The 12,051-nt window shown below is 40.3% G+C and overlaps 2 protein-coding genes across 2 annotated transcripts; one reads left to right on the top strand and one right to left on the bottom strand.

The window, feature by feature from the left end:
• LOC134748350 (NAD-dependent protein deacetylase sirtuin-2-like) lies at positions 1-8,405 on the bottom strand. Its single transcript, XM_063683128.1, has 7 exons — positions 8,131-8,405; positions 7,808-8,059; positions 6,237-6,443; positions 5,477-5,626; positions 4,572-4,764; positions 3,692-3,884; positions 1-3,019 (listed from the first exon to the last, which is right to left on the bottom strand). Exons 1-7 carry the CDS (start codon positions 8,243-8,245, stop codon positions 2,786-2,788), a joined length of 1,344 nt encoding a protein of 447 aa, XP_063539198.1. The 5' UTR covers positions 8,246-8,405; the 3' UTR covers positions 1-2,785.
• A 1,664-nt stretch (positions 8,406-10,069) lies between these two features.
• Positions 10,070-11,718, top strand: LOC134748120 (protein UXT homolog). The gene is made up of 2 exons (XM_063682819.1): positions 10,070-10,720; positions 11,487-11,718. The coding sequence occupies exons 1-2, from the start codon at positions 10,281-10,283 to the stop codon at positions 11,506-11,508; spliced, it is 462 nt and encodes a 153-aa protein (XP_063538889.1). The 5' UTR covers positions 10,070-10,280; the 3' UTR covers positions 11,509-11,718.
• The last annotated feature ends 333 nt before the right edge of the window (positions 11,719-12,051 follow it).

The raw sequence follows: 12,051 nt of genomic DNA, 5'->3' as shown, positions 1-12,051 counted from the left end.
GATTAATCGGTCACAGACCACAGAGCAACATAGACCTACATGCATTATGCATAAAGTTAAATTTCAGTTTTGACACTTCGGTGACGTGGCGTCTGGATGACAGCTTTTGTGTTTGACACGGCGTCGAAAAGGTTAATATGTCTGTGTCTCAAGGAAGTTTTTATATTAAAACTATGACACTTCCCATACGATAAAATTTAGCGAACGTTAGGCCCCATACGCACGAGAGCTTAAAAAGCGTTGCGTGTAAGACGCACCTATAATTAAGAGCGAGACAGCAATATCTCTTTCTCGCTCTTAATTATGGGTGCGTTCTGTTCGTAGGCGCTTTTCGCTACATACGGTTTTTCACGTATCGGCTACGCTCGCGCTGGCAGCGAATGTGTTATTACAAACTCCCAATTCGATGTTAATATTTTATAAAATTAATTATTTTCTCATCCATTATTAAAACTGACACAACGCTTATTTAAACAATGTCCTAAAATAAAATAAATTAAAGTTCAAGATATTTAGATCACTACGGTGCACGGAGTAGAGCCGCCGCGGACAGTCGTGCCTGAGGAAGGACTCCAGAAGAGTCCGAAACATGCCGCCAAAAGCGACTAAAAATAATAGTGAGTGAAACCGTAGTGATCTAAATATTTTGAAATATGTCTAACGATAGTTTAATTTCGATTAAATTAAAGTTATATTACGATGCACTATTATCATGATATAGGCGAATCACACAGCGATCCCTGGATTGCAAAGCAGTAGCTTGGGATGCAACCGGGATATACGCTAAGATGAAAGAAAGGCTTTTCACACACTATGATATACCATGGCGAACGAAGCTACATATTTAACAGTGTGCCTAAGCTAAGTAAACTATGTACAGATTTAGTGCCTAATTATTTTCCATCGTATTTTCACGGAAACGTACGAACATGTCTTGCTATAGTTGCTATTTCAGTCAGTCTCGGTACAAAAAGTACTGAGGTTGACTGAAGTAGCATGACAAATACGAACGTTTCCGAGAAAATAGGATAGAAAACAATTATACACTACATCTGTATACCTATTTTTAAAGTAAGACTGTTCCTAAGTTTTATGATTTTAATGTCGAGAAATATCAAAAAACTATTCCAAATAACGTCCTAGTGCTAAGCAAAGGTGACTAAATAAGTACTTAATTCTAATATTTTTTATATAAATCAATCATACATTTATTGACTTTTAATAGTCTACCAGTCCATGAAGACACGTTTAACTGGTCATAAATAAACCTTATGCCATCGTATTAAGGCGTAAAATTGGTCAATTAATAAAATGCTTGCTAAAAATAATAATTTTAAGTTAAAACAAAAGTTGCGCTGAATTCATTTTTGGCTAGTTTTGTAGCATATTTCGAGGTAAAAAAGTTTCTAAATTCAGTTCAACAAAGTGACGATATTACTCAATTAATAAAAACACTCAATCAATCACTATTTGGTTTTTTACCGGGATTTGTCTAAATATTGGTGAAAGCGCAACCACACTGCAAACCAAATACGAAAATAAATTTGATTTTATTGATACAATCATGGTCAAGTCAAAAAATAAATAAATGTATTTAAAATAAACAAGAACTTACTTAACACAGACGCGAAAATTGTGATCATAAACGTCCAAATTAACATTGCATTTGTGTATTTTATTTTCCATAGGTTGATATGGGGTCAGTTTTCCCATATTGCCATATCTCAAATATTTAATTTCCTGGTCATTCTTTTCATATGACGTATTATACGATTTGTGATCACTCTTAAACTTTTGTATTTATTAGACCTCAGCGAACTCGGCGCCGTCGACTGGACAGAAACGGCTTTGGACAGAGTAGCATGGCGGTCTTTGGTGTCGGAGGCCAAGATCCACTTCGGGTCGTCGCGCCACAGCAGTAAGTAAGTAAGTATTTATTAGACAGTACTTCTTTTTTTTCTATGCAAGCACTGTTTATTGACAGAATGAATTGCTTTTCAGCTTTTAAACGCCATTATCCGCTATTAAAATCGAAGTGCGTCAGTTATTTTTCATATTTTTGTAGATGGCGTATTTGCGCAAAAGCGATAAAATTGATAGGGCGATCGCAAAATACCTCACATCATCATCTTCCTCGCGTTGTCCCGGCATTTTTGCCACGGCTAATGGAAGCCTGGGGTCCGCTTGGCAACTAATCCCAAGAATTGGCGTAGGCACTAGTTTTTACGAAAGCGACTGCCATCTGACCTTTCAACCCAGAGGGGAAACTAGGCCTTATTGGGATTAATCCGGTTTCCTCACGATGTTTTCCTTCACCGAAAAGCGACTGGTAAATATCAAATGATATTTCGTATATAAGTTACGAAAAACTCATTGGTACGAGCCGGGGTTTGAACCCGCGACCTCCGGATTGAAAGTCGCACGCTCTTACCGCTAGGCCACCAGCGCTTCTTCGCAAAATACCTCACATGCTAAAAATTTTTTGTCCAAGATCGTATCCGTGTTGTCATCTCCGAATGAGCTGTTACATGATTTTAAACCAAAAAAACAGGCAAAATTGCTTTTTAAACGGGCTCGTTGCTCCTCACTCTTGACGGATTGAGCTAACCGCGCCGCTTAAAATAAACAATGCCTCTAGTTTAACAGACGAAGGCTTAAGGCCAAAGAATCACCTCAGAGAATTTCAACTATATGAAAATGTACACGCACACATCCACATTCAGGAGCAAACGAACATTGTGGCTGCGGTAAAGTATTCGATATACATCAGACCTTAGCTTTACGCTCACAGTTTAGGGTCTAGCGGTGAACTGACGCCCGGCTTCGACACGTGCGGTGCGTGCGGGGCGTGTTGGGCGTGCGCGGCGTGCGAGGCGTGCGGGGAGTGCGCAGCGTGCGGCGCGTGCACGGCGTGCGAGGCGTGCGCGGCGTGCGGGGAGTGCGGGGCGTAAGGCGCGGACAGCGAGCCCGCCTGCTCTAGCCGAGCGTGCTCGGAGGCTACCAGGGCTTGGAGTTCCTCCTGGAAACAAATTAACACATTAGCATTAACAATTATTTTCCCTATAAGTGTTTCTCGTGCCCCATAACTTCTTTTACCCCACTTAACATTATTTACTCGTAAACAAAAAGTCTCACCGAGAGTCAGAAGTCCAAATTGAAGGTTTGCCAGAGAGCAATGGAGCGCAGCATTCTAGGTGTCACAAGGATGGATCGCATCCGAAACACTACACTGCGCTCCAGAACAGGCATAGCTGACGTAGGGGAGAAGACCGCTAGGCTGAAGTGGGACTGGGCAGGTCACGTCTGCCGCATGCATCCGGATAGGTGGGCTAGTATAGCCACCAAGTGGATGCCGCAAAAGAAGCGCGGACGTGGCAGGCCCAGGCGGAGATGGCGGGACGACTTAGACACCTTCACTAATAACTGGCCGGAAACAGCTCAACAACGGGAGTCATGGAAATCTAAGGGAGAGGCCTTTGCCCAGCAGTGGGATAATACAGGTTATTAAAAAAAAAAAAAAGTAATTTATTGTAGTAGTTGCAAATTTTATTTTAAAAATCCTTTACTTCATAAATACTATTAAAGACAGAGGAACCATGTATATTTGTTATTGTGGATTATGGCCAAAATCCGGCTGAATTGAAAATCAGTCCGGTTTGCAATCCGTAGTTAAAATGTAAAAAGCACTCACCCCCCACCCGAGCTTCACGGCCAGCTCCCGACAGCCGGCGTCGCAGTCCCCGAGCCGCGCCACGTCCCTGGTGGCGTCGCCGTCGCCGTCCAGCTGCAGGCCGCCCGCCGCCAGCCCCCACAGCCGCAGCAGCGGCGAGCGCAGCCCCGCCTTCTCGCGGTTCACGAGCAGGCGCGGACACCAGTCGGGGACCCTGCCGATGCCGGGAGGTTTCATAAACTGCGTGCTTTTTATGAGCCGAATGTGAACGTCGGTTCCCTAACATGAGTATCCACTTTTCTATACAATTAGTATGGCAACTTGGTTACTTAAGTTGGGGCACCGACCGTACATAATGCGCGACATACGATTTTACGAAAAATAATGCCAGGTATACGGGGCGTCCCAAAACTATGGGACATGAAGGAAAAGTACCTTAAATATCGTAGATAGGATATTTTGCTGAAATACTTTATGTTATTTTTAAAAGTTAGCAATACTGCATTCAAAGATTTTCTCAAAATTACTTGCTTCGTCTGGGAATCGAACCGACTTAAATGTGAAAAAAAAATCACCCGTATTTTATGATGCCGATCGAAAGAATGGACAAAAAATATTAATTCTTCTTAAGTAACATAGTATCTTAAAAGAAAGGATGTTATATCTATCGTTACACGGCCGCACAGACGCCGACAGACACCTGTATAGAAAAATATTGTTTTGACTGCCACGAAACGTGCCGGGCACACTCTGTAGATATAAATCGACCTTTAGCAGTGCTGGAAGTCCTGGAAGCCTGGCAGGCTCTCTCCAAACACTATGTTTTCTATGTACCATGTATGTTGTGGAAATGAATAAAGTTTTTATCTATCTATGTCCTCACTACAGATCTGTCACTCACATGTCGATGAGGGAAGCGAACGGCTGCACCTCCAGTGACGAGCCCATGATGATGAGCATGTCGCAGCGCTGGAAGTCCTCCTGCAGGCAGTCCTGGAAGCGGTCTGGCAGGCTCTCCCCGAAGAACACAATGTCAGGCTTAACTACGCCGGGGCAGGCGGTGCAGATGGGGATTTGGTCCGAGAATATATGCTCTGTGGAAATAACATGTTTCGGAGAGCCTAAGTCTTCATTTACAATCAATAGCAGTGCATGAAAATCATCTCATCATCGAATAGAATGGCAACAAAAACACGAACGTACCGAGAAGGTTGGCGGTAGGCCCCTGATCAGTGATAAGAAATGAAAACATAACTGGCTGGGTGAATCAGAGACGTTTTGTCGGTACTATTGCATAATATAAAATAATTGGTCGGTATAGATCTTTGGCGAGTGGCATTGGGATTTGTGTACATACTTTATGTACAAGTAAGTTGTTATTAAAGTTATTCAAATGTTGCTTTACACATTTTTCACAGAATTTCAAGAGCTTTTATCCAAATTTTACCGATTGCCGTTTAGATGCTATTGTTAATAAAACAAATCGTCAGCCGGTTGTATCGCGATGGAAAGACCGTGTTACGCGTTTCGGTGGCTGCCATTCCACAACCCACCAACGGAGCGGCAGCTGACGTTCACGAGGGTTCATCATACATAGCCGTTAACCACTATATACGAGTTTTCGCCCGGGAGGCGATGACTGACGAAATTTGCGCCTGGCTCGCGGTTCATAACTTTACACCTCCGCCCCGAAAAGATTTAAATCGGGGGGATATGGGACCGGCAACAAACTCGGCGGGACACATCTTTTAATTGTTTCATCGCTACTATTGATACTGTACGTGTGGTGTTTGAAGAGTATTGTACCTTTAATGAACTCAAGAGGGTACTCCTTCCTGCAGTCGATGCAGTGGGACGTGTAGAAAGTCCCGTGGGCTTCCACTAGCTTCTCCTCTGGGAGGCCGGCGCCGCGCTCTAGAGTGTCAATGTTTTGAGTGTAGTGGCGGAGGAGAAGACCTGGAATTTTATTTATCTTTTAAGTTACACTTGTATGTTCAGATGTAGTGAACAAAAAAAGCGCCGGTGACCTAGCGGTAAGAGCGACTTTCAATCGGTCGCGGGTTCAAACCCCGGCTCGTACCAATGAGTTTTTCGGAACTTATGTACGAAATATCATTTGATATTTACTAGTCTATTTTCGGTGAAGGAAAACATCGTGAGGAAACCGGACTAATCCTAACAAGGCCTAGTTCCCCCTGTGGGTTGGAAGGTCAGATGGCAGTCGCTTTCGTAAAAACTAGTGCCTACGTCAATTCTTAGGATTAGTTGTCAAGCAGACCCCAGGCTCCCATGAGCCATGGCGAAATGCCGGGATAACGCGAGGAAGATGATGAAGATGTTCAGATGTAGTAAAAAATCCTTTGCCATCGTATTTTCTCGGAAACGTTCGTATTTGTACTTCAGTCAACCTCAGTACTTTTTGTACTGAGACGTCTGAGACCAAAGAGAATTAAGTAGACATAGAGTGGTCACTCCATAGATCAGTTTTGTTACCAGAAAGACTATTATTTTCGTAGTCAACATCTAGCGTCAAGTAGCGGAATTATCAGTATATGAGTATGAGTACCTTTCTCATGTAAAAGCCTGATGAAATAGTGAGACACAGTAGGCTTGAAGCTTCCCGGAAACAACTCTTTGGCTAACAGAAAGAAAGGTTTGGGGTTCTGTCGGAAGAAGTTGATTTCAAAAATGGCCTGCGGTTCGGGGAGGTTGTACTTCTGCAGGTTGTGGTAGAGACCCGTTTCTGGACTCCGGAAGTCTGGGATTCCAGCCGCTGGAAGAAAATAGGTATGTTTAAAATTTATAGTTTTTACCCAAAGGGTAAAACGGGTTACTAAGACTCCGCTGTCCGTCCGTCTGTCTGTCCGTCTGTTACCAGGCTGTATCTCATGAACCGTGATAGTTAGACAGTTGAAATTTTGACAGATGATGTATTTCTGTTGCCGCTATAACAACAAATACTAAAAAGAGAATGAAACAAATATTTAAGTGGGGCTCAAATACAACAGTTTTTTTTTTGCCGTTTTTTGCGTAATGGTACGGAACCCTTCGTGCGCGAGTCCGACTCGCACTTGGCCGTTTTTTTACTTTCTTGCTGGCTTTAGACTTTAAACTTGTAGTGCTTTTAAAAAACTACTAGGCAGATTTAAATATAGTTTTGAATTGAAATAAAAAACTTTATTCCAGGCAACTAGTGGCCCATAGATAAATACCCCTCGTAAGGCCCACCATACACAGTTTCCCTATTTATAATTTGAACCTTGTTGTATAATATATTAGGGTGACTTTGGTTTGTTTTACAAAGTAATGAAACAAAAGAAATACTACTTTATGTAGTTTTTGTAAGGTTTAAATTAGATTGAAACAAAGTGTACATAGTAATGCACATTGGGCCTTACGAGGTTAAAACTAGCATACATATTACAAACAATATATTTTAAAACTATAAACTGAAAAACACATCATGGTTGCGACTTGCGATGCATTACCACAGAATAAATAGTAGTACTACCGTACAGAAAGGAAACTTCCTACAATACCGAAGTTTGACAGCGGGTCGAATCATGCTATCCCTTTCTAATATATGGCAGTATCCCTTTCGGCTATTTAGGGTTGTCAAATTCGATGAAAGTAAAGGATAATTATCAATGATAGTTATCTTGATAATTATCGTGATTTTTATACCTGAATATTATCGATTTGATAATAACCTAAACTTTACGAAGATTTACTAAAAATATCAAAGAAAATAAATATACCTGGGATATTTATCAGATAATTATCGCGATAATTATCAAAGACTATAATTATCTGGATAATTTCGAACCCTGAAGTTACCAAAATAATAAACAAAACATGACTCAAAGTAAGCAAGTAAATATCAGATAAATTAAAACCTTCAAATAAAATGTTGTATATCACCTATACTTCAATAAGTAACTAAATGCTTGCAATCTAATCTAACTGGACAATTCCATATTTGACGCGCAGACTGATTGACCTTGAATTTGTTTTGTACATAAACAGTATGTAACCAAAATATTCCACTTTAGTAGCTGATTGTAAACATGATGTATTTTATTTACATAAATTATTCTCTTCAATTAGTTATGCAGATTGAATATAAATGGTACTTACACGTAGAAATGCCCGCTCCCGCCAATGTTATAATGTTTTTGCATCGCGATCCTTTGATCCATTTCACGATGCCGTCTAGGTTGACTTCATCTAAAACCTTTTCTACCGGCGCTGCCGGCTCCGTAGGCTCATAGAAACCGAGTTTTTGAGCCAAGTATCTACGGATAGAGTCTACATCCAAATCCCGAAGGCGGGCGCCCATAGTTTCTATATGATTTGGCGGGACGGTCGACGCATCTAAAGAATCTTCTCCTGAAAGTCAATAACATAATTAAATCTTCAACCTATGCGTACCGGCAAGAAATAGGTGAAAAAATAGCTACCATCGCTAGTCCCGGGTGGCGAATTGGCAGACATCGTTGGTAAATATTGTAAATTACGACTCCAAATCTTTGTCCACTTCAACCACGGCCTCTTTGACAGATAAACGTAGCGCATTCTCGGAAATGGTTACGATTCCTGAATGTTTACGTTTTCACCTTTCAGCAATGATTACGTAATGTTGTAAAGTTTCGGACGGTGTAAATGTAACCTAATAAGTGTTTTACTTCTTATTTATTTATATGCTTTTGACATTGATATCGCTCTAAATACATAATATAATTAATTTAAATGTACTGTACGCCAATATCTCAGCCAACTTCGTAAACATTAATTACAATAAGGGCCCTCCACACTCGTGTACGCGGCGCGAAGCTGCGAACGCGAGTGTGGAGTCGATTTCGCAGATTAGCGAACTAGACTCCACACTCTGGAGCGGGCTATAGATTTAGGGCCTTTCCACACCACACAAGCACAAAAGGCTGATCTACAGAAACTCTGCCTTTGGTCTGCCTATATGATATTGGGCCAACCATAGATCTAGTATATTTCTATAGATGCGGCCTACCGCATGTGCCCGTAAGGGATATACATAGATATATATTATACTACTCTTTGCATAGATGACGTCATAAACGTGGGGATACAATATCGGTAAAAATTACCTCAATATTTGTTCACGTTGGGGCGATTACCCTGTAGGCAGTTAGCTTGTTTGACGGTATTAGAAATTGTGAATAAAATGTCAATGGGCCGTTCTTTTTAACATAATATTTTGTTACGGAAACTGTTTGTCAAACTATTTATATATAATGTAATCGATTCTATATAGGTAGGACACATTTCTGTCAATAGAAAATGCTGGCAAATTAGAAAAATTTGCAACTACAGATCTACAATGACGCACTTAAAAATAGCTGAAGTGTGCAAAAGGGAAGCCCTCCTTTATGAACATACCATGAGTGTGCGAAAGAGGGAGACTACAAATGAAAAAACGTGACCACTTAAAATTTCAATTTGTTTAGAAAATGACACACCCTACTAATATAGTTGTTGGTCAAACTCAAACCAATGTCAGTAAATAGGAACAAAAAAACTTTTTTCTTTTCGGTGCTTGTACTAGTGTAAGACAAAGATAGTATGATTCTCTCTGTATGTTTGAAATGAGACAGTCCTTTGACAAATTATATATTCCATGTTATCCTTATATTCCATATACATATGACTTATGGTCACCCTAATTAGAACGAGATGCAGCGCTCAAGTTTGACTTCTCATGTCGACACTATTAACTCTATATCCGTGGTATAGAGAGTAAGAGAGACCCCTAAACCCCTAAATCTACCTCGGCCGGAGATCTCCGTCCAGTATTTTGTGCGCCGTATTTTACGGCCATTTTAACCTCAGTCGAAAAGCTGTTTTTTTTTTAAATCAAAATAAAGCTGCTTTTCAACTGCGAATTTTCTCGGGTGCAAAAAAAAATTGGTTTTAACAAATCTGGGGTCGCCCACGCGGGTGGGGAGCGGGAGACTAGGCAACAAAAAATTGGCCGGAGCAACCGGAGCAAACAATTAGCAACAAACAATCCGTTCTGGGTCTGGGTCTGGGTTTTAATCTGGGTAGACGACAGGGGGTATGCGCGCATGAGCAACTTTTGTCGCCGCGACTATTTTGTCACTTACATCAAGTCTATAGGGCCCTCCACACTCATGCGCGAATCACGGCGCGTAGCTGCGAACGCGAGTGTGGAGTCGATTTCGCTTAATAGCGAACTAGACTCCACATTCGCGTTCGCGGTTTCGCGCCGTGATTCGCGCATGAGTGTGGAGGGCCCTTATGGGCTAGTACGCACACGTAGCGACACCTGTCACAATGTCAGAAAACAAGAAACGTCATTAACCGTCACTGTCTGTCACTAGTGTCACTACTGTACATGTCGTCCGTGTTATGATTTGTGAAGTCTGTTGAGGCAGTGAGTTTAGTACATTTTAATATTCAAAATTAATAGTTTCAGTTTTACTATGGTCGTTTAGTACTATCTGAATCTGATATCTTCATTTGGTGCAATGTGTGAAATTAAAAATGCGTTGTTACTAAAAGAATAACTAGTATTTTAAAAGTTTTAGCAGTACTTAAAAACTTGTTAAACGCCATGGCCACTACACAAATCGACGAATCTATCGCAAAGTACGAAGCGTTCATCAACGACGTCTTGAAAGAAGATCTAAAAAAGGTGGATTGGCGGCTGCAGCAAATCAACGCTGAAATCACCGACTTGATTCAACAAAAACACACATTGGAGGTGGTGACTTCAAAAGAAAAACATCCTGAAGGTTTCAAGACTCAGGTGAACTTAGGATGCAACTTTTTTATGGAGGCCTCAGTTCCGGACACTTCTAGAATGCTAATAAACGTTGGATTGAATCATTTTCTAGAATTTCCTGCGGAAGAGGCTGTGAAATATTTAGATGTGAGAATAAAGGCGTATGAGAGAAAAGCGGAGGAGTTGAAAGACCAGAGTGCTAAGACTAAGGCTCATGTCAAGCTGATGTTGTTTGGTATTGGGGAGCTGCAGGAAAAAGCAGCTAAAAAGTAATTAAGTTACATTTCTTCATAGAACCACTTTGCCGAGAGCTTACTTACAAAAAACAGCTAACTGCTGTTCTACAATAAGTTGTAGTAGTAGTAGTAGTAATCACTTTATCACTACTACTACTACTACACACTACACTACACTACTACACTTTATCTTTATCTTTGTAGTATTTGTAGTTGTCGAGCCATAACACAATGAACACTAGGAGTTTCAAAGTGACTGTATACTTTTTAAGTAGAAATGGGCCGACTTAACCACATTGCCAAACAACACCAGACACAAGACCAACACAAGACAACACAACACAACACCGGACCACAACACAACACAACACAAGACTGGATGATTCAACGGAGCCACACCTTTTTGTCGCCTAAATAGTGTTTTAGAATAATAATAAATACTAGCCAAAAGGTTAACATAGACTATTATTATTTGTTTTACAAGGGGACAAACTTGTTCGTTAAACCTTTACGCTAATATTGTATTAGTGATACCTGAGCAATCAAAAGTCTAAAATTGACTAAGCCACAACTATAGCAAGTGACTTGAAAAGTGAAATCTTGACTGTTGTGAGGGTTTCAAGGCATAAGTGTTAAACAAACTTTGCTGCACATTTCACCACACCATTCCAAGGAAAATACTAATTGTAAAAGTTGTGAAACATTACAAATCAAATCGATGAATGCTTTAATATTTATCAATCAGAATACTTAAAATTAAAAATAAAATAAAATTAAATTAAATAATCATTTATTTCAGGCAATTCCATCAGCCAACATGAGGAAACAAAAACAACTCTTGTGGATAAAATGCAACTTTCTGCACAGTTTTTGAAAAATAAAGACAGCCTTTACAAGCTGGCGTGGTGAAAAGTATGTTAATATATTTAGCTCAGAAAAGTTTTGTTTTATGCAAACAAAATCAATCACTATCTTAAGAGTTGTAAAAAATGTATGTCCAGTGATCTTTGTGATCTTATGTAAGAACTACGAAAACCTCCTCCCACCCCCTTGTAAGAAAAAATAAGACATGTTCGACCCCCCTCCTCACCCCCTAACTCGTCTTATGTAATAAATAAATGGCACCATATTAGAATAAAAAATAAAATACTTATATCTAACAAAACAACGCTTTCAACAAAATCGAAATTTTTTATGTGTAAAAATATAGAATTTCGAGGTTAACTTGTTAAGTTAGCCTTCCAATTTTAGTAGGTAAATCTATGTAGGTAGTTGAGCCGTTGTGACCCACATCTCAAAAATACCTAGGTACATATGTTAATATACACACTCAGGGGATCTAATCGTCTTCAGTCGGCTTTCTT

This window comes from Cydia strobilella, chromosome 16 (genome assembly GCF_947568885.1).
Source record: "Cydia strobilella chromosome 16, ilCydStro3.1, whole genome shotgun sequence".
NCBI classification, from domain to species: Eukaryota; Metazoa; Arthropoda; class Insecta; order Lepidoptera; family Tortricidae; genus Cydia; species Cydia strobilella.
This window is presented reverse-complemented; position numbering and strand designations above follow the sequence as displayed.